General features: G+C 40.2%; 3 protein-coding genes across 5 annotated transcripts; 2 read left to right on the top strand and 1 right to left on the bottom strand.

The window, feature by feature from the left end:
- The first annotated feature begins 5243 nt into the window (after nucleotides 1-5243).
- On the top strand, nucleotides 5244-7310 carry gnpda1 (glucosamine-6-phosphate deaminase 1). Its single transcript, XM_040016614.1, has 7 exons — nucleotides 5244-5379; nucleotides 5647-5774; nucleotides 5898-5999; nucleotides 6102-6284; nucleotides 6406-6590; nucleotides 6728-6902; nucleotides 7040-7310. Exons 2-7 carry the CDS (start codon nucleotides 5651-5653, stop codon nucleotides 7099-7101), a joined length of 831 nt encoding a protein of 276 aa, XP_039872548.1. The 5' UTR covers nucleotides 5244-5379; nucleotides 5647-5650; the 3' UTR covers nucleotides 7102-7310.
- A 596-nt stretch (nucleotides 7311-7906) lies between these two features.
- ndfip1 (Nedd4 family interacting protein 1) lies at nucleotides 7907-17785 on the top strand. Its single transcript, XM_040016615.1, has 8 exons — nucleotides 7907-8104; nucleotides 8994-9087; nucleotides 11540-11679; nucleotides 11808-11895; nucleotides 12094-12218; nucleotides 13716-13782; nucleotides 13914-14022; nucleotides 16437-17785. Exons 1-7 carry the CDS (start codon nucleotides 8069-8071, stop codon nucleotides 14018-14020), a joined length of 657 nt encoding a protein of 218 aa, XP_039872549.1. The 5' UTR covers nucleotides 7907-8068; the 3' UTR covers nucleotides 14021-14022; nucleotides 16437-17785.
- On the bottom strand, nucleotides 17247-21810 carry fgf1a (fibroblast growth factor 1a). Of its 3 annotated transcripts, none has more exons than XM_040016618.1 (4): nucleotides 21095-21810; nucleotides 20248-20351; nucleotides 19122-19213; nucleotides 17247-19033 (listed from the first exon to the last, which is right to left on the bottom strand). In XM_040016618.1, exons 1-4 carry the CDS (start codon nucleotides 21261-21263, stop codon nucleotides 18970-18972), a joined length of 429 nt encoding a protein of 142 aa, XP_039872552.1. In that variant the 5' UTR covers nucleotides 21264-21810; the 3' UTR covers nucleotides 17247-18969. The 3 variants fall into 3 exon arrangements, with proteins under 3 accessions (XP_039872552.1, XP_039872553.1, XP_039872551.1); XM_040016619.1 differs by having other exon boundaries at nucleotides 17247-19037; nucleotides 21095-21802; XM_040016617.1 differs by having other exon boundaries at nucleotides 17247-19213; nucleotides 21095-21805.
- Between the last annotated feature and the right edge of the window lie 974 nt (nucleotides 21811-22784).

The following is a 22784-nucleotide window of genomic DNA, read 5'->3' as shown; positions in this document are numbered from 1 at the left end:
AGGTTGTCTTTCAGTTCTTTAACTGTTGCCTCCTCTATTCGCTTTGCCTTGTGCACATCTGTGTGCATGTCTTCCAGCTGCTGGTTTCTCTTCTGGATTTCTTGAAGTCTACACTGCAGGTCTTTATGTGTTTTCTGTTGTTCTTGCTTTTGCGCCTGGATTTCAGTGTTTTTGTGCTTCAAGGTCTTAGAAAGTTCCTCAAGTTCGGTATTTTTTCTCAGCATCTCATTGATGCTACTCTGCATCGCTGAGCATTGATTTTCCAGTTTTTTCTTTTCTCCTTCCAGTACAGTTGTTTTGTACTTCGTTTCGTTATACAATTCTTGGAGTGCTTGATTTTTCCTCTGGAGATTAAGTTTTTCTTCTTCCTGTTGTATTTTCTGTAGGTCTTTTTCTTGAAGCAGCTCTTTATTTCCGTGCGCTTTTTTCTCAAGCTTGATTTGGAGCGATCTGTGTTTTTCCTCCATCTCGTCACGCTTGGAGTCCATTTCCTTCTGTTTCATTTCCATTTTCTTCTTGTCTTGAAGCAACTGTTGATTTTTGTGCAGATTTTTATCATGTTTCACCTGCAGAGCTTTGTATTTTTCCTCCATGGCTTGGAGTTTGCTCTGCAGGTCTCTCTGCTGTGTGGACTGTTGCTTCTCTTCTTGTGGATTTCTTTCAGTTTTTCCAGAGCATCGTCAAGCTTCTCTTGGAGCTCCTGATCTTCCTTTGACCACGTTGTCCTGTTTATGCTTCTCTTTTTTCTCCTTTTGGAGCAGATCTTTATTTTTTTCCAGAGCTCCATCAAGCTTTTCTTGGAGGCTCCTGATTCTTCTTGAGCATTTATCCCCTTTCATGCTCTCTTTTTTCTCTTTGGAGCAGATCTTTAATTTTTTCCAGAGCTTCATTTTCCAGCTTTCTTGGAGCTCGTGATCTTTCTTATCTTGGAAGCCCATTGTTTTTCTCCTCAATAATACCTTCCCTTTCCTGCAGCTTGTTAGGATAATTTTTCTAATTCAGCGCTCTTTCTCTCATTTTCTTCTGTCAGGATCTTAATCTTTTCTCTGTTCATGAGATTTTCATTCTCCATTTCTTCCAATCGCTTTTCCTCTAATTCTACCTGTTCATCCCAAGGAAGAGAGCTGATATAAGGGTCTAGGGACTCATACCATGGAATAGAGCTGGGGTCAGCTTCTTGTCTTTCTTGCTCTTTCTGAGACATGTTGGAGTCTTTATACCGTGAGTACGAAAAGGATCCAAATATTTGAAAATGCTTTACTGGTGAACGTTTGAATGCTGCTAACATAAGTGCTGCAAATAACGGACTAAAAGTTCTACATCCTCACCCCTACTTAAGGATTCATGAGGATCAAAGGATCAAAGCTTTAGAAGCCCGTGACATCAGAATTCCATAAGCCAATGAGGTTGTCACATGAAATTTTTGAACGAGGTCATGTTTTTGTATGAATTTTTTAAATAACATCAACATTCCGTAAACCAATGAGGTTCTTACATGACTTTTGAATGAGGATAATTCTTTTGTGTTAAAAAAAAGTGTAAAAAGTGTTATTGCAATAACATAAAAAGTGAGTAAAGAAAGTAAATAAAAGTACAGCTTTTATTTATATAGCACCTTTCAAGACAAATTCATTGTGTCTGAGTTGTATTGGTAACTTGTTGAAGTGTTACTGGGTATCATAACTTGACAGTTTGCGCATACAGTGAGTGAAAGCATTGGGTGGACTGAATTAGGTTAAATTAAATCGATAGAACTGAGTGGAGTTCTATTGATTGTATTGATCAGAGAGTTAGAACAACAAGTAAAGGAAACTTTGATTAATCTGAAAGGAACTAATATAGGTTAACAGGTAGCTGATACAAATCAGGATTTAAAACCATTTTTGGTTTGTTTGTTTTTCTGTTTGACTCCTTGTTTTATTCAATATTGCAGTTTATATGATAGTATTATGGGTTTGTTAAACTGTTCCATGTGAAAACGTTGGGAAATGAAATATCACAGGTGGAAATCAATGAAAGTGGAAATTCAGAAGAAATTCTGTCCTTTTCCTCATTAATGCACATCATAGATAACTATGTAATGTGTCTGTTGCACACTTTGTATGTAAGGAATAACCATAAATGTGTTGTCTTACAAACGGCTGTATCAGGTCTTTGCATCCACAATAAGCGAGGATAACAGAACTCCTGGAAAGCAAAAAAAAATCTGTTTTTAAGACAGTCACCTTTAGTTTCACGCTGAGTGATGCTGGATTGTTGCAGACAAACCTGATTATGTTTCCCACTGGGTTTTATACTTCAGAGGCAACACAGAGTAAAGAGAAGCATTGTTATTTCAGTGTAACTTTAGTCAGTCAGTGTTTAGTTTTATCCCCTTGTAAATTTGATAAGAGCCAAATAGAGGAAACAAACTCAGTGTGTGGCCAGAAAATGCCATGGTGGCTTACAAACACATGTCAGAACAAAATATGAAGGATAAGACATCACACGTATAACGGAAAGAGACGCAGAAGAATTCATCTCTGAAATTTCTCACTTTATTGAACTGGCATTTTCCCGAGACCATCGGAATTGGTGGGATGGACACAAAGAAAATCAGAGGTAGACAAAAATCCGTCAGGCGGGATCAGGAGAGAACAACGGTCTGCCAAGCCTTTCCCTGCTTCAGAGTTTTGTCATTTTGCACCTGCTGTCGCTTTAATATTAAACTAACGAGGTTGAAATAGACTCACAGTGGTTTCTGCTTCTTAATTAGACAGATTTATATCCCTTCATGTGCTTCTGTCTTCTGTGCTTCACTGTCTGTGATCATGCTCGAGCTCATCTTCAGTCAGTTATCTTCTGTTTGTTTCCTGCTTCCTTTTAAAGGTCAAGGATCCCACCTTGACCTTGCCACCTGCCTGCGTGCCATGGACGCCCAGGTTTGCAAATACAATGTTGTATTTTCAAATTGATACCATAGATACATCTAGTACAAGCCTCGAAAAAGTTTGCATCTTCGTGACCTTGACCTCGAGGTCTGATGCCAAGTCTTGTCACTTGAGACTGAGGTGATGCAAGATTTTGAAATTTATTCTATATGTGCAGCTACTAAGAGGCTGAAGGATAACACTGATATTTTTATATTTTCATGGAGCTGCTCTCAAAGCTTTGTCATCTCACCTCAATTCCTATAATTCAGTCCTGGTCCTGCATCACAGTGTGTGGTGTGGAATAAAACTGTGACAGTGTCAGAAATTTAGCTTGATCATCTGAGCGTAGCTGCTGCTGCTACTAGCCAGCAAACCGAAATGCAGCATGTAGTGATGCACTGACGCTGGCCCCTCTGTGAAAAACCGGCACACAACCAAACAAATTTGGACAGCAGAAGCCGGTGATGTGTGCTCTAACTTCTGACTGAAGCAAGGAGAACACTGGATGGACAGACACAGCCAAAGATTTAGATTTCAGGTACTAGGCATTTGGTACACTACATGCATAAGTGTCCTTCCCATATTTATTAAATCCAGGTCTCACAGTGTGGTGATAACAAATTCTGTAGAAAGTGAGTAGGCATTTAGGAAACAAATATAATTAAACATGGGACATCTCATCTCTTCTTCCTTGGCACTGCTGCCCTCTTCTGGTTACAGTGGGTCAGTGGTCGCTGAGAGGAGCTGTGAGCTGTTAGTCTGCTGACTAAAGATTCGTCTGTGTTAAACCATTAATCACATTCTAAAGTAATCAACCATATTTTAAATGCTGTTTAATGTGGCACCTCGTATTGAGCATTATCAACTTTGCACATTATACTCTGTAGAAGAAGTACAGTGTGATGCAATGTAAAGTGGGTAATGCAGAGTGTTCTACAGTTCATATCAACCATGTCAATGAAAGTTAAATTCTAAAATAAAAACAAAACAATAAACCATGAAGGCATTTTCTTCCACTTCTTCTGGGAGCCTAAGCACAGAAGCCCAGCTCCTCACAAATATATAGACCAAATTCAATTCAAAACAAATTCTTTATTGTCCCACAAGGGGAAATTAGTTTAGTTTAGCAGCAGGCAACAATAAGAGTAAACAAAACAATAATATTAAAATAATAAGGACAATAATAGTAATAAAGAACAGATGTCTGTACAGAAAACAGGTGTCTGTACTGGTCACCCTACAGAGAAACAAGAAGATAAGGACAAACATGCAGGCAGGAGGGCAAAAAAGACAGAGAGGTTTATAAAAGCTCATCAAGATTGATAGGAATGCTACATGAAGCAAACAATGTTATTGAGCTTCTCTATTGTCATCCTGCCTGGTGATGGACGAGTTCATGCCTATCTCCTATCTTATTCTGAGCCCATGGATGCAGCCATACCACACAGGACACGTGACCAGCACACGCTCTGAGTGTGTTTCTGTACCCAGTTTACTGAAAAAATGGAAATACCCAACAGTGTGTCTGTATAAAAGTCAGTCCATATCCAACATCTACACCCACTTATACTTGTAAAGCTGCAGAGAGCACAGCACATGCTGAATCTAAATGTAGCTCGTTTCAACGGTCTTTAAGGATATTTAAGGACAAATAAAAGGCCTGGAATGGATTCAAAAGTTCAATTAAAGAGACCAACATTTTGATCTTACTCCTCTGTTTTTCACACCAATACTCCTTACTAAAGTAGGTAGATTTGGTCTATGATCATGCTGAATAAATCGATTATTACAATTCAAAAAACGTGGGAAAATTGGTAAAACAACAATAGATAAGTAAATGGGACTTAGTATTCTAAAATCATTTTATTTTAATCAACTTTTTTCATCAATGACGCCTTTTAGCAGCACTTTTTTATACATGAGAATTTATAAAATTAATTTAATGAGTGTCTGAGCCTTAAAATGAGCCCTCATCATAAAGATGCAGAGCTTATTATTTTAACATTAGTATCAGAAACGTAATTGGTTATTTAAAAAACTGCAAACAATCTTAGTTTTTCGAAAATTTCAAAAGCTTCTTTCACCCATCGGCAGCTGTTGTTTGGTCGGGAATGCATTTTGGGCAATGATGAAAGGTTGGAGTGGACATAATGTGCAGACGCTACTGTTTAGACTTTTAGATCCTGGGAAGCTGAGAGGGCGTTTGTGCAACAGCAGACTCATTCTTTTTGTTAAAAGCTCACAATAATCGTTCAAAACTCTCGCGTAAAAGTAAAAAAGGACTGGCCTTTGGGACACAGGCTTTTTTGTCATAAAAGGGCGCTGTGGAGCAGCCCAGTGCCTTTTGTTTTCTCAGCTCTTGGGCTTGAAGTTCAGTTTTCGTTTCTTCCGCGGTGCGCGCTGTTCGCCTCCGGCAGAAAGTCACATGATCCACCCAGAGCCGTGTGCTCGGACTGAAATCTGAAAGGTAAAGCTGGCTGCATTAACTAAATTACTTTTTTTAAAATCAGTAAATGTGAGGTTCTGTCGACACTGCGCGGCTGAGTAAAGCTGTGAGCGATTTGCGAGTATGTTCGGAAACCTCGGAGCTCCAACTGCTCTGCTTGTGGCTGATTTTTATTGATGAGTCTAAAGTCTGACAAGGAGTGTTTTGAGCCGATCTTCTTAGAATCTGAAGTTGTTTAGAGTCTAAACAACTTCGTTGCTTCATTTCTCACTGTTTTGACTTCTGCAGGACCATGAAGCTCATCATCCTGAACGACTACGACCAGGCGAGCGAATGGGCAGCAAAGTACATTAGAAACAAGATTTTACAGTTCAGCCCTGGCCCCAACAAATACTTCACTCTGGGGCTCCCTACAGGTAAGAGCAACGTGCAATCCTGGGCTGTAGCATTTAGCACATGTATTTAGATTTGCATGATTTTAATGTGCAGCCTACGTTTCCTCCTCTCACTCCTTTGTTGCTTTTTCTGCCCGTCTTCAGGAAGCACTCCTTTAGGTTGTTATAAGAAGCTAATTGAATACTACAAAAATGGAGATCTCTCATTCCAGTACGTGAAGACTTTCAACATGGATGAATATGTAGGTAGGTCCTGATTGTTCTCTATTGTGCCATTAAGCATACAGAGTGAGGGACTCTTCCAAGCTCTGGTCTTGCATAAGAAACTGCCATAAACTGCTTTTATAGGACTTCCCAGAGATCATCCTGAGAGCTACCACTCCTTCATGTGGAATAACTTCTTCAAGCACATAGATATAAAAGCAGAGAACACGCACATCCTCGATGGCAACACCGCCGACCTGCAGGCAGAGTGTGACTCCTTTGAGAAGAAAATAACAGCTGCTGGGGGGATTCAGCTGTTTGTTGGAGGTCAGAAGACACACAGATAAAAGTGAAAATACTGCAGCTAGTCAGCCACACATTTCTTTTCTTCTGCTCTGTAATAAATGATTGCAAAACAATTAAGCCCCCTCTTCTTTTTCTGTGTCAGGTATTGGACCTGATGGCCACATTGCATTTAATGAGCCTGGTTCAAGTCTGGTATCCAGGACCAGGGTGAAAACGCTGGCGAAGGACACCATCATGGCCAATGCCCGATTCTTTGATGGAGATCTGTCAAAAGTCCCCACCATGGCGCTGACGGTGGGAGTGGGCACTGTCATGGATGCCAAAGAGGTTGGGAGTCTGGCTCAGTGTCAGCCACGTGCCTTGGTGTTTGTGTTTTTGCTGCTGTGCCTAAATATCAAGGAGAGTGGTCATCAGTTAACTTCTGAACTTGCTGAGTTATTTCTCGGTTTTCAATCTGTCCTCAGGTTATGATTCTCATCACCGGAGCACACAAGGCGTTTGCTTTGTACAAAGCCATAGAGGAAGGTGTGAATCACATGTGGACAGTGTCTGCCTTTCAGCAGCACCCACAGACCATTTTTGTGTGCGATGAAGACGCCACCCTGGAACTGCGAGTCAAAACTGTGAAGTACTTTAAAGGTGAGACACTGAATCACAGATCATGCAGTTGCTGAGTGGGAGAAAAACATTTTATATTTCCAGCTGATTAAGAAAAAATATTTCCAAAGCAGACATGAGTCATAGAAAAACTACTGAGTCTTGTTTTTTGTCCGCAGGGATGATGCATGTCCACAACAAGCTGGTAGAGTCACCTCCATCAGAGCCGAAGAAAAACTGAGGGAGACCTCTCTCAAACATCCTGGATTCAAGAGGCATTTGACCAAATGAGCACTCCAATAATTCCATTGATTATGTTTTTCCTTCTTCAAGATCAAGCAAGATTTTCTCACAACTACTTTTCAACTACAAGATATTTTAGTGCTGGTATAGATGATTCTTCATACAACTGCTCATTTGTTCTTTGTAATAAAGCAAATTTAATTTGTACATCTTATGTGTGTTTTTTGGGACATGCTGTGGTTTTCAGTCTGTCCTTCCAGTCATGTGACGAACAGGAATGAACTCCTGTTGCCTTCAAGTGCTCCTTATTATTTTTACTGGTTTTCTTAGGGTGGAAGTGCTATGAAAGTTTATTTTCACTACAGGGGAAAATGCCCGCAGACTTATTATAATTATTATATGTAAACTTGATATGTAGTTATTAGCCCAAATTTTTTGACTTGCAAATGGCAAAAAAAAAACCCCAAAAAACCTAAATCCATCCGCACAACCGTTTTTGTTAACTACAATACTGCCTCACACTTCATATTTGCTTAATTTCAGATGCTCAATAAGAAATCTCGGAAGATGGCACATCATATTAGCTCAGCACCAGTCATATTATGTATTATAACACTTTAAATGAGCAATTTCTTCCAAATAAGTGCATTTAATTTTGCTATATTATACACTGTAGCAATTCCCCTTTACAGCGTAAAATATATATAATTGACAGTTATGGGCTTATAATTTGTACTTTTCCCCCCCTCGATCTTTCACGCGCTAACAACTGAAAGAATGTCATTTCCGACTGCACTTGAACGCAGCACCAGCTCTGCCACTACCAGGAGCGGAGAAGGAAGGAGATGGCCGACTAGAAGGCAGCGTTATCTTTGCTACTTCGCCTGCGAGATTCCTTTTACATTACACAGTTTCACAGCAGAAGCAGAGGGAGTACTGTACAGTTATTTCGTTCCTCTTCAGCTATGGCAGAACAAAACAGCAGCGTCAGATATCAGGAGGTAGGTAACAGGTTGCCGTCACACTTAAATGTGGCTAACAGCTAGCTGCTGCTCAGTCAACATTAGCCTGTCACTGAGAGCAAAACAGCGAACTCAGCTGTCATTTGTTTACGGGCGGGCCCGATGTTGAGTGACATGTTTTATGCTTTTATTAAACAGAATTTCTTCCACTGCAACTGCTGTACTCATATATTCATCATGTATAATTTTAATGCTGTATAGGCCATATTTATTTAGCAGCTAATTAGCCACTCCTAGCGTTAGCTGGCGTTGCTGGCCTGCACAGGAGTGCTGTGTGGTGTCTAGACTTGATCCAAAGCTGTCCTGGCTCACTGACCAATCCTCCCTGTCAGTGACTGAAACCTTAGAGACGGATCAGGGTCAAAATGCTAAAGTGAAGCTGCTGCATGCTCGCTTAAATCGCCACACAGCACTGATGTGCAAATTATGTCTGAAATCAGCAGCCCACGGTTTATAATACAACCTGCCTTGTGTGTCGTTAGATAAAGATAAGAGGTTACTGTCCGATAATGTTATTTAAATGAGAATATCCGTAAGTATCAAATCCAGATGGTCTAATCTGTGTTTGGGAGAAGGAAGTAGCTGACAGAGCCTGTATGTCCGTACAGCAGGCCCTGTTTAATGACTCATGTAATTGTCTATAATGGCCCAGTACAAGCAGAAATCTTCCCTGGGGATAGTTGCCATGATATAAACAACATGGCAGACAAATATCTGCTATCACACAGTGTAAATAGCAGACATTTTGACCTCCCCTATGCAGACAGCATTGTTCCCTTTTCTAAATTGCAGCTGCTTACTTATCTGAAAGGACCGTGTACTGTAAGCGAGACCCAGTTTGTGTTGTTGTCTATTAATGTTTCTCCAGCTGGTGAATGAGGAAGAGCCCGCCCAGCCTTCCCAGGAGGGTCCTGCCCAGGACGCCCCACCACCATACAGCAGCATTGCTGCAGCAAATGCAGGTTAGCTTGGTCACACGCTGTCAAATCACTTCATTTTCTTAAAAACACAATTTAATTCCAGATGTGTCTGTGCGACCTAATTGTCAATTATAAGTGAATTTAAAAGCAGGAAGAGATAAACATTATGAACACTGGCTGTTTTTAACAGCTGTAATTTGACAAGTTGCCACCTATGTGATCACTGCTTCGACTTGTACAAAGCACTTTGATGTTGAAGCTTTTCTGGTGACAGGTTTCCCTGCATGCAGATTTTGTGAGCTTATTTTGCATCTTGTTAAAGATCAGATAAATATTTAGTTTCTCTCACAGAAATCTTAAATACAGTCCAGATGCACCATATATCATTTGTACTGAAATGAGTATGTTTATTTACACGTATAATTGTGTGAAGTTTGTTTAATTTTTTTCTTCCTAAAATAGGATTGCAGAATAGGTCATGTGCAGGGAAGGTCTCAGGCTCGTTATCATGTTTCCAATGTCACTTCTTAAGAGGGCAAGGGTCAGCATGTTCCATAAGAGGGTGCAGCTATAGCTCTTCCTGGATGAGTCCATTGATCTGTTTTAGTGCTGTTAGTGTTTGAGCGAGGCGGAGGCGTATTCCAGGATCGCAGCCAAACAACCCAGATAAGTCTTGGCTTGTATGTAGAGAGCACAAACAGTAATGGGTGCATGCAATATATCACAGTTGTCTTTCTTGTACTAATGTTTTACATAAGTCATTGCTTCCTGCTTTGGGTTTCTAAAGCTCAGCTGTAGCTTTCATTTTTGAAGGAAGTGAAAGAAGATTTTTGTCTGTCAGCAGTCAGACGTGTTAAAACTCGCTGACCTTCGGTTTCTTTGTTTCTCGCTTTCAAAATTGATGCTTTAATTATCATCTCTGCCTTCTTTCAGAGGATGGCTTCAAGCCACCTGTCTCTGTCTGTTGCACAGTGAAGGTTGCTAAAGAAGCAGCAGTTGTCGCACTCACTGTTTGTAGATGTGTGCCAAAATTATAAACTGTGCTTCAGTTTACAGCAGCCCAAAACAGTGTTCAGTTACATTTACAGCAAACTATTTCATAAATTGTTGGTCCACGGAAGGCATTTAGCACTCCTCAAAATGAAACACTAACAAATACACTCTATACACACTATATTAGGTACACCAGGTAGTACCATGTTGTCTGTTTGGTTTTTGGAACTGGATTAATGCTTTGTGGCATGGATTTAACAACATGCTTGAAATATTCCTTAAAGATTTTGGTCCATATTGACACAATGGTGTCACAGTTGCTGCAGATTTGTCAGCTGCACATCATGAAACAGTTTGTCTGTTCCACCACACCCCAAAGGTGCTTTATTGGATTGTGGAGGCCATTTGAGTTCAGTGAACTTGTGTTCAAGAAACCAGTTTGAGATGATTCAAGCTGTGTGGCATGGTGTCAGGTGAAGCATCCATCAGAATATGGCTATACTGTGGTCATAAAAGGATGGACATGATCAGCAACCATACTCAAACAGGCTTAAACAAAACAAGTTGGTGCTAAAGAACCAAAATGTGAAAAGAAAATATCCCCCACACCATCACACCATCATGACAGACCTGAACATTTGATACATGGCAGGAAGGATCCATGCTTTCATTGACACTACAACTCCAGTGTTTCAGAAGAAATTGAAACTCAACAGACCAGGCAGTGGTTTTGCTCATCTGCTTCAAGAAATGCTCTTCTGCATGCATTGGTTGTAACAAGCAATGATTCAAGTTGCAGTTGCTTTCCCATGACCATGAAGCAGTCTGGCCATTCTCCTCTGACATCAACAAGGCATTTTCACCCAGATGTCTGTCTTTCACTGGATAGTTTCTCCTCTTTGGACCATTCTCTTAACAGGTGTACTTAATAAAGCCACCAATGAGTTTATATCAGGATCTGCCATTGTCAGAGTCTTGGATGATACAATACAGCCTTAGCTTTGCTTTCAAGCGACACATGTGTTAATAATTTATCTTGCCTTAAAGCATCAACTGAGATTTAGCACAGAACTGGTCTGTGAAGAAAATGGGAAAGATCAGCAGAGTGAGCACATAGAAATGTTTTTGTTTGCACTCCGTTGTTCAGATTAGCAAAAAGTAAAGCAGGGAGGTGGAAATCAGGAACAATCAGTCTTTGGTTTTCTTGTTTTCAAAATAACATTTGTATTTTTGAAGACATCACAGGCTCTAGAAAAGTGATTTTGTAGTTTAAAGACCACACGTTTACTGGAGAAATAAACCAGCTCATTAATTGATAATGCTACTGTTTGGTGTAGTATTAAAGTGTAGGAAGTGTAAAATTTCAGCTCTTATACACTGTGATAACAGGATTTCATTTATTATTTTCTGTAGGTCTTCTGCTGTGTGGAGGAAGGTATTATTACAGATATTTATTTGTTGTTAATTAGTTGTAATTATTTGTTGCTTGTAACACCCACAGCTTTCTTTGAATACAAGGAAGATGGAGGAAGATTTCCCAACCCTCCATCCTACAGCGTTGCCACCACTTTGCCCTCCTATGATGAAGCTGAGAGAAGCAAAGCAGAGGCGGCCATCCCGCTGGTCGCTGGAAGAGTCACGGTACTCGTCTCGTTCTCAGACTTCTTTCTAATGACTTAGTGTTGTCACATATAAAACACTAAACAAGGCAGAGGTAAACTGAGGTTATTTTAATTAATAGTTTGAACGTATCCTTTTTGATGATGCAGGATGAAGACTTTGTTACCAGAGATGACTTTGAAGATGCAGATCAGCTGAGAATAGGAAACGACGGCATCTTCATGCTCACTTTCTTCAGTAAGAAACAGACTTTTGTAACGGTAACAATAAACCGACTAGATGCAAATGTACAACTCTGTTGACTCATCAAGGACAAAATTTACTCTCCTTTAATTTAACTTTTGTTTAGCTTCTTTTTGTTAAATCTGTGCCAACATGATGACTTTACAAATCAATGATCCTTCTGTTAATTAACTGCTGTCTTTCTGCTACCAGTGGCATTCCTGTTCAACTGGATTGGTTTCTTCCTGTCTTTCTGTCTGACCACCTCTGCTGCCGGACGCTACGGGGCCATCTCAGGCTTTGGCCTGTCCCTCGTCAAATGGGTTCTTATTGTCAGGGTAAGAGCCACACACAGCATAGACCAGCTCAGCTCAGCTCTCCACAGGGTGGTTAAAATTCAACCATAATATCACAGTTATTCTCCCCCCGAAAGGAGTACGTATGTAATCGGTTCAATTAGTTTGTCTGTCTGTTTGTAAGCGTCCGTAGTTTTCAAGATGGGTTCAAATCTTGTGTGATTGTCGATGATAGTGACAGCTCGAGCTGATTTCATTTTGGTGAAATCAAGTCAAGGTCACAACAAATGTGAAAATCAGCAAAAGCTTTATGTTACCCAAATTTTTTTTTTAACGCATTGTCTTCAAATGTGACAACACTACACTAGGCTGTGGGGGGACGTCAGTAACCATGTTGGCTAATCATTTGATCTCGACCTTTATTGTTGGCGCCGAAGCTCAAAGTGACCTTGGAAAAAAAATTTAAGAAAGCGTATAAAGTAATATAACGTATGAAAGGGTATGGGGAGAGCCGTAAAACACAGGGTTATATCTTTTCAATAAAACGCCCTATGACATCACAATGACGCCATAAAGTTTTGCAAAATCTCACACTGCATGAATATCTTAAAGTCTTAAGTTTTTACAGCTTCTACAAAACAAAGATTTCAGCCAAATCTGCTCCAGTCGAATGAGTGAAGATGATAAAAACACTATTTATTTTAGTATGTAATGCTTCAAGGTCAGAGGTCAGATAGCAGCGTGTTGTAATAAAAACAGCATGTTGCAATAAAAATGTCATAAAACATTAAAGTTTTAGTACAACCTTGCCCTTCGAGGGAGTTGTGCTGTCTTAGCGTTCTTGTTTTAGTTTAAATTTTAATAATTTAATGTTGGTCTTAACCCTGTGAAGCCTGAACAACGAAAGGATTGACAGAAAATTCTGTTTATTTATATTTGAACACTGTGTGTGTCTGATTGTATAAATTACAGTTCTCAAAATGTATCATATGTATGATACTCGTGTATCATATCTGATAGCCACAGCCACCCCAGCTGTGGCTCAGGTGATAGAGCAGATCAGCTACTGATCGGAAGGTTGGTGGTTCGATCCTTGGCTTCCCCAGTCTGCATGCCAAATATCCTTGGGCAAGATACTAACCCCAAGTTGCCCTTTGATGCATCCATCGGAGTATGAATGTGTGTGAATGTAGTTTAGTTTGCACTTGTGTTTAGAAGTGCTTGTATGAGTGGGTGTGAATGGGTGAATGAGGCATGTTGTATACAGCGCTTTGAGTACTCCGGGAGAGTAGAAAAGCGCTATATAAGAATCAGTCCATTTACCATATGATGCATTTGGCGTTACAGGGTTAATGATCTATTTAACAGCACTTAATTTCCAAAAACACTTGAAATTACTCGTGCCACTTAAGTTATGGATGGGTGTGTGGTCAAAGATGTGCTGCGTGATTCTACAAAGTGGTGTTTGGTGCTGTGTTCTTAAAGACAGACCACCAGAGTCACACTGTTGATTGAAACTTGCGTCTTGTGTCTGTGCAGTTTTCGACCTACTTCCCCGGTTACTTTGATGGGCAGTATTGGTTGTGGTGGGTGTTTTTGGCACTTGGTGAGTGAGAGATGATGTTTTATAAGTATACTTGTATTTTTATATTATTAACACTCCACACACAGCTAAGACTTTTCTAATTATGTTGTGTGGTCATTTCTTTGGTAATCTGTCTTCTGTTTGGACTGCAGGCTTTATGCTGTTTATCAGAGGCTTCGTGAACTACTCCAGAGTGCGTAAACTGGCTGATCCCACTTACGCCACCCTTCCTCGAACAAGGGTACTCTTCATCTATTAAAGGTAAGGTGCATGGGTCATGAAGAAAATATCAATTTTTACTTACTGTCTGTCAGGTTTGTCATTAGTGGGCAGCACCTTTAAATCCGTGTTGGACTGATTTATGAATGGCAGCTAAACAAACAGCACAGAAATCAGCCATTAAACAAAAAGCCCCAAATGGTACCCACAGTTCGTAGTGGCTCCATCCAAGTGAAAATAAAATGTAGAGACTTGGTGAAAAGATTAAAATAAGCTGTTCACGACCTCTTCGATTTTTCAGCTCAAGCAGATTAAACATAAACCTGCTACTTCCCCATGTAACCTCTGTCCTCTGACTTTGCTGCTACATGGCGCACAGCACAACCACTGTCAACACCTGTCTCTGTGATTAAACTAACCTGATGCTCCAGATGGTGTGTGACACAGAACCAGCAGGGATGTCCTTTGGAAAAACGCAGGTGCAAGCCAAAAATAACTGTCTGTTCATTACAGGTGAAATTTAACCAATCAGATCCACAGGCTACTTTCAGTGCAGCCAGTTGGAAAAACAGGTTCTTGCCAAAGTCAGTCGGGAGAAGAGTGAAAACAGAGAGCAGGAAGTGCCTATAAGGGTTTTCTTTGCACTTCTTGCAGTTTAGAAATGCTCTAAACACTGGTGACAGTGGGAAGGAATACCTCCCTTTTAGCAGGAAGCTGTTAAACATGGGAGAGAAGATGCATGTTAATGAAATGCAGTAGTGTCATGTCTATTCCCATGGTTTCAGTAGTCCCCCTCCAGGAATTTGCTGACATCTAAGTGGTTAGACTGAGGTTATGATTATTAATTAAATCAAAAAATGGTGGAAAAAAATAGCTAGCAATGCACAGAAGGAATCTACACTACTGACGAGACCAGTCAGAACAGGTGCTACCTGCATTGATGTGATCTGTATTTACAGTTTCAGGGAGGTACCTGTCCGGTTACGGTGTAGGGTTTCACTTTGTGTGGTTACAACATATCTGCGGTGTAGCTTTCATGCAGCAGCAGCTTTGACCTGAACAAGTTTCCCTGCCATCAGTCGGAGTCCAATAATCTTTGGTGCTACACTTGAATTAGACCGGGAATGTGAAAAATGCAGTCCAAGGGCCAGAAAGACTCCTATCTGGTCCACTGGATGGCTTGTTTCTATGAATGAATGGGAATTATGTTAAAGAGCTACCAGAACTTTATCAGCAAATTTACATACTTATTTAGGTATGCTGACAGATTTTTAATTTACTGCAACATTTCTTTATCATGTAGAAAAACTGAGATGTACAGTTGAAGTTGCACTTTTTGATTTATATATCAAATGTAATTAAGTGTGTCGTTAAACATCTGTACGCTGACAGAAAGAGGAGTTTCGCTGGTCTGGCCAACTTACAGTCAAAGTAGGCTGCATGTGCACATGAAGTACAAAGAGTTTGACGTCACTTCTTTAGACTTAAGTGGGATTTATAGTCCCACAAACATGTCCATCCACGTCCGCTTTTATGAAAAGCGCAGACAGCTCTGTGTGTGGTCTGTTGGTCCGTGGCTGGCTCACGGACCAACAACACCACGAGCAACAGTGGCTCACTGACCCATTGTAAGCAGAGACTTTGTACACTGCCTCCACCTGACCACAGAGCTCACTGCAGGCAGACGGGCAGAGCATGGAGTGGAGCCGAAAGCCTACACGCTCGCTCTGCTTGACCATAAAACCAGCTTAACACTTTGCCATCAGCTCATGTAACACTGCCCCTCCTTTCTTTCACACAGAGCAGAGAACCTGTATCTGTTTTCACACACATCTGTTTTACTCTAAGTGTCTGTTCAAACCTCTAAAGTGCACTGCAGTGAAAATACAGCGTTTAGTTGAGGTTAGGGTGTCGTCTGAGCAGCAGCATACAGGCCGAGGACCACTCCAGCCTGTGTACTCAGCAGCTGCTTTATGTTCAGATTGACTGCAGACGTCTGGTTTGTCACAAGCATTTCCTGCAGGGCATGTGTGAAAAAAATTTCCCCTCGACTTCCAACTCAGTGGAAGGGGAAACGCTTATCTGCTGATTGGTCAACCAGCTGTGGTTCAGAGACTGGTTTATGATGGACTCTCTCATGATCTTGTGAGACTCTGCCTTGTAGGTTAAAGTTAAAACAGCATATCATTAACAGGTCACTGAAGACCAACTCGATCTATTATGAACTGAACTGTTAAGAACAAAATTGTGGCAACAAATGATCTCAAAAGCATTAAACAACGTTTCTGTAAAACATGTATATATATTTAACAGAGTGGTAATAGTTCAGTGAGCAGCCCTGTTATTAACTGGCTCTACATACAGTGTGTCAGGTTGATAAGTAAGATTTGTGGTTGAGATTAGGATTGAGTTCCACTGTTATGTCAGTTTTCTCCATTTTCCTATGTCAAAATCAGGACGTGGAAGAACTGGATGTGAAGAAGAAGAAGAGGAGTTTAAAATAAAAGAAGACACTTAACCAGAAATCAGCCAGATGAGATCCAGATGAAGACGACTCGAGTCAATAAAAAATAATAATCAGGAATTATATCACTTGTTTTCTTTTGTTTCAAACCTTTATTAAAGACAAATGGTTAACAGTAATAGTCCCTCAATGTACTCATTAGTGGCGAATGTTAAGTGCTATTTACATCTGTCTGTAATGTATAAGTAATGCCTTATATCATTTGATGGTAGCATACGAGCATGCATCTGCCCTTAAGGTCAATTAAATAGGGAGAGTCTCATGTTGGCGACACTTGAAGCCAACAGGTATTAATTAGCGCAACACTCTGTAAGCTTGCCATAGCATGCAACACACTTTATAATAATCTGCTCTTTGAGGTTTAAGCTCTTTTTAGATTTCTTTAGGCTGTAAATACGGAAGTACTCATGAACACATCCTCCACTCACCTGTTGGCTTTAAGCAGTGTTGCCAGGAGGGGACAGTGTTGTCTGCAGCTTTTAGAAACTGTCATCGTAGATGTGATTCACACACAGCAAAGCGGCATCCATGATTTTTGCCTGTTACAATGTTTTTGTTGTACATTAAATCAGGTAAAACTCTCCAACCAGGGAAGAGAATTCAAGTTGCATGTGCAGGTTGATCCTAGAAGATGGAAAAGGAACTCGATGGCCTCAAATGTCAAGTGACAAAACCCGGAGCTGCTCTGCTGACAGCTGTGGAGACGCCAAATTTCTTTTGGCACTGACAGTGACCGAGATGATTTTTAAGGGCATATGAGCACATTTTCTGGTCCGTGTCCTCACAAATACCAATTAGATGTAACAGCGTGACCTCTCGATGACTCCTCAGTCTTTCTAGTCCACGTCCCACTCGCTGTCAGAGGAAAAGCTGTCAGGATTTCAGTACATAGAAATGAACTTGTATTTTACTTCCAGGTGGGTTTTTACCTCAAGGTTTAATTGATGATTATTTCTTAATTTTTCATACTATGTAAGAAGTTTCTCTGTTGTGAGTATTATTAATTATCAAAGAATGTTTAATGCAGGTGCACTTTTAGAAACACGGCCAATAAGGACATTTCCATCATTAGATTAAGTCACAGACACATAAAGCAAGTGGTGCAGGATGTTGTTTTATAATGACGCTTGAATCAACAGTTCATATTTCATATGCCATGGCTTTCATTTACAGACCAGTTATGCTTCTTTCTATATGATGTAGAGCTGCAGCCTGGGGTTTTTGTTGTTATCAAACTGTACAGAAACTGTTTAGTGTTAAATAAATGTCACTTTAAATGCACCTGCTGAGCTTCCTGGGTTGTTACTGATGCATCACCTACTCAGAATACATAAATGCAGTGGATAGAAAAAGTGTAAGCTTCCCATTTATAGGAGCATGTGCAACCACAATGTTTTGTTTTTAATTTGATCCGCTAAAAGTTATGTTTTAAGGTCACATTAAAGGTGGAAAAAGTTTTATCTTGGTCTCGTTATTGTAACGTCATTACCGCAGGCACTTTAACAGGCGCGTGTACGCTTTTTATATCCACTGCATGCTTCATTAATGTGTAACAGGAAAACCGCTAACAAAATGAAGTGGTTTACAATGGGGTACAACTGAAGAACTATAAATATGGTAACATTAAAATAGTTCAATAAAATACAACAAATATTTAAAAAAGCGTAACAAAATAGAACCAAGAGCTCAGTAGAACAGAAATGAAGGCTCATTAAGTGCATAGTAAAATAAACAGTGCAGGATATTTAAAGTGTAGAGACGAGCATACTGATGATTGTTTTAGGTTATGAAGCCTTATTGGACAAACCATGAAAAAAGGTGAGTGCACAAACAGTTGTTAATAAGTGTGATTAAAGGGGCTAACTCATAGGTCAGTGTGTATGTGTATAAGGGGCCGGTAAATTTAAGAGTTGCAAATAAAAATTCTTTGGAGAGGATGTAATCGTGCACAGTGGCGGCTTCTAGTGGCAGCAATGTGTAACTGTTGGAAGTATAACAGAGCAGCAACACTTCTGGGAAAGCTTTACTGGTTAATTTGTTAGGCTTTAAGCTCTGTAGCACTTTCTATCCAGTCAAGGTTTCAAGAACAAAACACAGATTACAGAAAAGCTAAAGTACAGCGGGACTAACATGCGATGAGCCAGCTAATGGTAGAATTAGTGGCAATGTATTTATTTACTCTTCCCAGAAAACCTTAGTCCAAGAAGCACTAATTCATGTTAAACTGCAGGTTAATGTGTTCATGTTTGCTCCAAATGTCTGTTCTGTGAGCTAAGAGGACCTGCTACCAAATAAAATCAAAGATTTGTTGTGTCTATAGATTTGATGTATTATTAAAATAAAGAGACATTTGATCTCTCCATGCACTAAACAGACTGCCTTTGCACTTCCCTTTTATTTGGATTTATTATCTCTTGATTTCACGCCACCATCTCCTATAAGTAGTCCTATTGATGATTTAGAGGTTATGTGTTTCTGGTCCTTTGCGGTTGAGGTATCGCTGTGTGTTTTGCTCCTTCAGTCATCCAGCTGCCTGGGGAGAAAGAAGACGGCTTTCTGTCCGATGTGGGTTCTCGGGCCGAGTTTAGGCTTTCCGTTCTTTTTCAGAGCTACGTACCAGTTGTTGTCGTGATATTTCTGTGGCTGGTATGTGTTGTAGTGGTTCTCCTCCAGCCTCTCCAGGAAGTAACATTCATCTGTAATTGTGGGCTGAGAGACAAATGCAAGAACATTTCAAATAACATCTCATGAGGTTTGAGTTTGAGGTGAAAATGTAAACATTTAAAGGTTTAGGAATAACAGTTAATAGTTCCACTTTGATTCAGTAAATCCTGCACTATCAATAATCAGAGTTTATGTCTTGTCCTCCTACATTAAGCTGTGCTGGCAAAGCAGCAGAGAAGTATGACCAGTGATCAATACACTGTGGGAATGCCCTGATGTTGAAATCTTATTCTGTTACTCAGATTTTTCAGCCTTCTTGGTATTGAACAAAAAACTAATATATTAAAAGTACAGTGTGTGCAAAGGTTTTAAGCATCTCCTTCTTTCTTTGGTAGGTTTAATAAGTTCAACAAATTTATTAAAATATACAAACAGACTTACAGAATGAATACGATGCAAAAACATTTTTCTAAAGGACACAAGAAACAGATGCTATTCATCTGTTGCAGATAGTTTTCCAATGTTCTCTTGTTTTTTCAGAACACACTGCACACCATGCCAAGATATGTCAGGTTTTCAACTAAAAAGTGAAAAAAAGGTTTATCCATTGAGTTAGGTGTCTTTTTAGGAGTGAATTCACAGGTCTGTTAAGTGACTTACCAAACAACATTAACAACAAATAATTCTTGGATTACTTTCACTGGACTGAAAATGAGTGAAAAATCAGCCAGTGTCCACAGAGAAACTTTAAAAGACCTTCAGAAAGCCTGAAGACCTACTGCTTAAAACATTTACATGAAATTCTTATAAAGAAATATATAAAGAAATGAGGGGTAGATCAAGGATTTTACATGGGACTGTAACTCTGCAACAAAGTAGGATCAGGTTTAAAAACATGATGTCAGTGCAGATAACACAGACCAAACAATTCAAGCAGATAAAAATAATTTAATGAATAATAAAATGTTAAGTATGTTAAGTGTTAATATTCCTGATTGTTTCCTGAATTGTTTGTCTTGTAATATTTCCCATAAACCTTTATTTTAAAAAAAAAAATAAAATTTGCCTTAAATACTCACTGAACTGTACAAACGGCCTTCATCGCTCATGGCTAAATATCTGCTGGCTTCCGTTCCTTGGATGACCACGACGCCTCTGTCCACAGCTTTGAGCTTTAAAACAGCTGAAAGGATAACAAAAATTACATAAAAGTTAAGAAATGACACAGAAACTGTCAAAGTCTGAATATATAAATAATGACTATTTCATGGGTTGGCTCAGAGGCTTCAGTGCAAAGGTAAATCTGCAGCATCTGAATAAGATTCAGGTATAAAACATCAAAAACAGCTGTCGATGCATTTATTTTATTTTATTATTCACAATCTGAAAATTCTTCAGCAGAAATCTTTAAATATTCCTGCAGAAAGAGAGCCACCAATCTTTTTTTTAATCTGTTTCTCTCTGTTTTGTCCAGCCTTGATTAGAACAGGTTCACCTGCGGTGTAGCACAGAGTAAAAAGAGATTTTGCAGATGGCTGATCAATACAGAAAAGTATCTGATGACTGAAATGTCTCGTGCTGTGGTTTCCTGTTTCCACCTTTTCAAGGCCAGAAATGTTTCTTTCACAGAAGCCTCTGCGGCATCATTCCCAGCACGCCATTCCACTGCTCCTGTCGGTAAACTTTCCTTCTACTTCTGCGTGTTTTCTCGTGCTCAGACAACCACCGACTCCATCCACATTCATAAACACGTTCAAACTGAACTCACAGACATTTTGCAACAAACTAACGCAGTGGGATGTCCCGCATTTCACTTAAAAAGTGAAATGGACGCATGGCGCTTTAACCTGGAACACCTGCAGCAGAGGAAGTGAACGCGTCATGCTGCAGGCCTGACCTGGATGTTAAAGCGCGCAGTGATCTTACTGTGAGCGTCACTCTCTTCCCTCTGGCCCTGCACCGTCCCGTCGGGGAGGATCTGGAGGTGATGTCCGCCATTCATGCAGTACAGCCGAGCCAGTCTCCGGTAGTCCCTCAGCTGCAGCGGGCTGCTGTCCCCCACGCTCAGATCCACCACCGTGTCTCCATCCGCCATCCTGCTCGGAGGAAACCTCGCTCTCTACAGCAGGGGGGTCTGCGACGAGAGGGGATCGGTTTCCTGCGGAAATTCTCACCGGATTTGTCCCCCTGCAGAGATCAGGTGTTTATGTGGCCGTGAACGAGCGCGAGACCACACAGGCAGCCACATGCGCAGTCCCGATTTCTGGCAGCATCCAACTGGGGTGAAAATAACAATGCCCACTTTGAATTCAAAGTAACTTTTTAAACAGCCAGTGTGAGGACCCTGAGTTACTTTCTGCTTTCGTTACTTGTTGATCAGGTAATCAGTAACGAGCAGAGCCACGTGCCATGAGCACACAACCTTTATTCACATGTTTTTGAAAGATATTTCTAATTTTCTGGGAGGCAGCTGTAATTAACGTGGGAGGAGCTGCTGCACATCACAGCTTTATCCCAGAGATGGGACTGCAGTTTGGACACAACACAACAAAAGTTGTTTGCGTCCCCGGCTGGCGCACTTTTAATCTAACTGATAGGAAATAAGGGGAAAAGGGACATTTTCAACATGCTATTCATAACACAACATGACAGTTTTAGTTAAAGAGTTAAAAATAACTACATTTTCTTGAGTAAATGAACATTTCCAATGACACAAAGTTTTGTTTTGTTTTTTTAAGTTCAGAAATGTCCTTCATACTGGTTTCCACGAGTCTCCATGAAATAAAAACTGAGAACAGTTGACAAAACTGAAAATTCCGCTGAAAACAGGCAAAGAAGCTGAAAATTCTGCTGAAAAGAGGTAAAGAAGCAGAATGTTGCGCTGAAGAGAGGTGAATCAGCAAAATTTCTGCTGAAAACAGATTTCTGCTTAAAAGAGCTAAAAAAAGCTGACATTTGTGCTGAAAAGGGGTGAAAAAACTGAAAATTCTGCTAAAAAAGGAGTGAAGAACATAAAATGTGTGTTGAAAAGAGTAAAACAAAGTTTTACTGTTAACTGAAAAAAATGTTACCATAAGCAGGATTTGAACCCTGGCCTCCCAGTCTGAGAACGGCTGCTCATCTCACTGACCTAAAACACAGCTCAGCCCAGCGAGCAGAAATAAGTGACCACATTGATAATGTGTTCCATTCATTTCAATGGGCAAAATATTGCAAAAAATGCAATGTGAGGCATTCACACAATAACAACTTACTACAACCAGGGAATGCAGAAGAGCATCTCTGAATGCACAACTCGTTTAACCTTTAAGCAGATGGCCTGGAGGAGCAAAGACCACACCACCAAAAGTGGACGAAAGATTTGAAAAATATTGGTCTGGTGAGTCTCCTTTTCTGCTGCGACATTTGAATGGCAGGGTGAGAATTTCCAGCACCTTGTTGAAACTACACTGTGAAGCATTAAAGCAGTTCTGAATGCAAAATAGGGTTCAAAGTGTACCTCATAAAATCTGTGGTGATTGGATAAGCATCTAATTTTCACAGCTAGATGTGCTCCTTTATTGGCTCTCGGAGTTTAGTCCCTACTCCAAGGTGTTAAGTTTTGCTTCTCAGCAGC

This window comes from Simochromis diagramma, unplaced genomic scaffold (assembly GCF_900408965.1).
Source record: "Simochromis diagramma unplaced genomic scaffold, fSimDia1.1 OVJJ01000685.1, whole genome shotgun sequence".
NCBI lineage: Eukaryota > Metazoa > Chordata > Actinopteri > Cichliformes > Cichlidae > Simochromis > Simochromis diagramma.
This window is presented reverse-complemented; position numbering and strand designations above follow the sequence as displayed.

Coding starts and splice junctions, on each gene's coding strand:
- gnpda1 (XM_040016614.1), top strand. CDS start 5,651: ATGAAGCTCATCATCCTGAACGACTACGACCAGGCGAGCGAATGGGCA. Junction 5,775..5,897: donor CACTCTGGGGCTCCCTACAG/GTAAGAGCAACG, acceptor GCCCGTCTTCAG/GAAGCACTCCTTTAGGTTGT. Junction 6,000..6,101: donor CAACATGGATGAATATGTAG/GTAGGTCCTGAT, acceptor CTGCTTTTATAG/GACTTCCCAGAGATCATCCT.
- ndfip1 (XM_040016615.1), top strand. CDS start 8,069: ATGGCAGAACAAAACAGCAGCGTCAGATATCAGGAG. Junction 11,680..11,807: donor TGGTCGCTGGAAGAGTCACG/GTACTCGTCTCG, acceptor TTGATGATGCAG/GATGAAGACTTTGTTACCAG. Junction 11,896..12,093: donor CTTCATGCTCACTTTCTTCA/GTAAGAAACAGA, acceptor TTCTGCTACCAG/TGGCATTCCTGTTCAACTGG.
- fgf1a (XM_040016617.1), bottom strand. CDS start 21,263: ATGGCGGATGGAGACACGGTGGTGGATCTGAGCGTGGGGGACAGCAGC. Junction 20,352..21,094: donor GGAAGAGAGTGACGCTCACA/GTAAGATCACTG, acceptor TTATCCTTTCAG/CTGTTTTAAAGCTCAAAGCT. Junction 19,214..20,247: donor AAGGCCGTTTGTACAGTTCA/GTGAGTATTTAA, acceptor TTTGTCTCTCAG/CCCACAATTACAGATGAATG.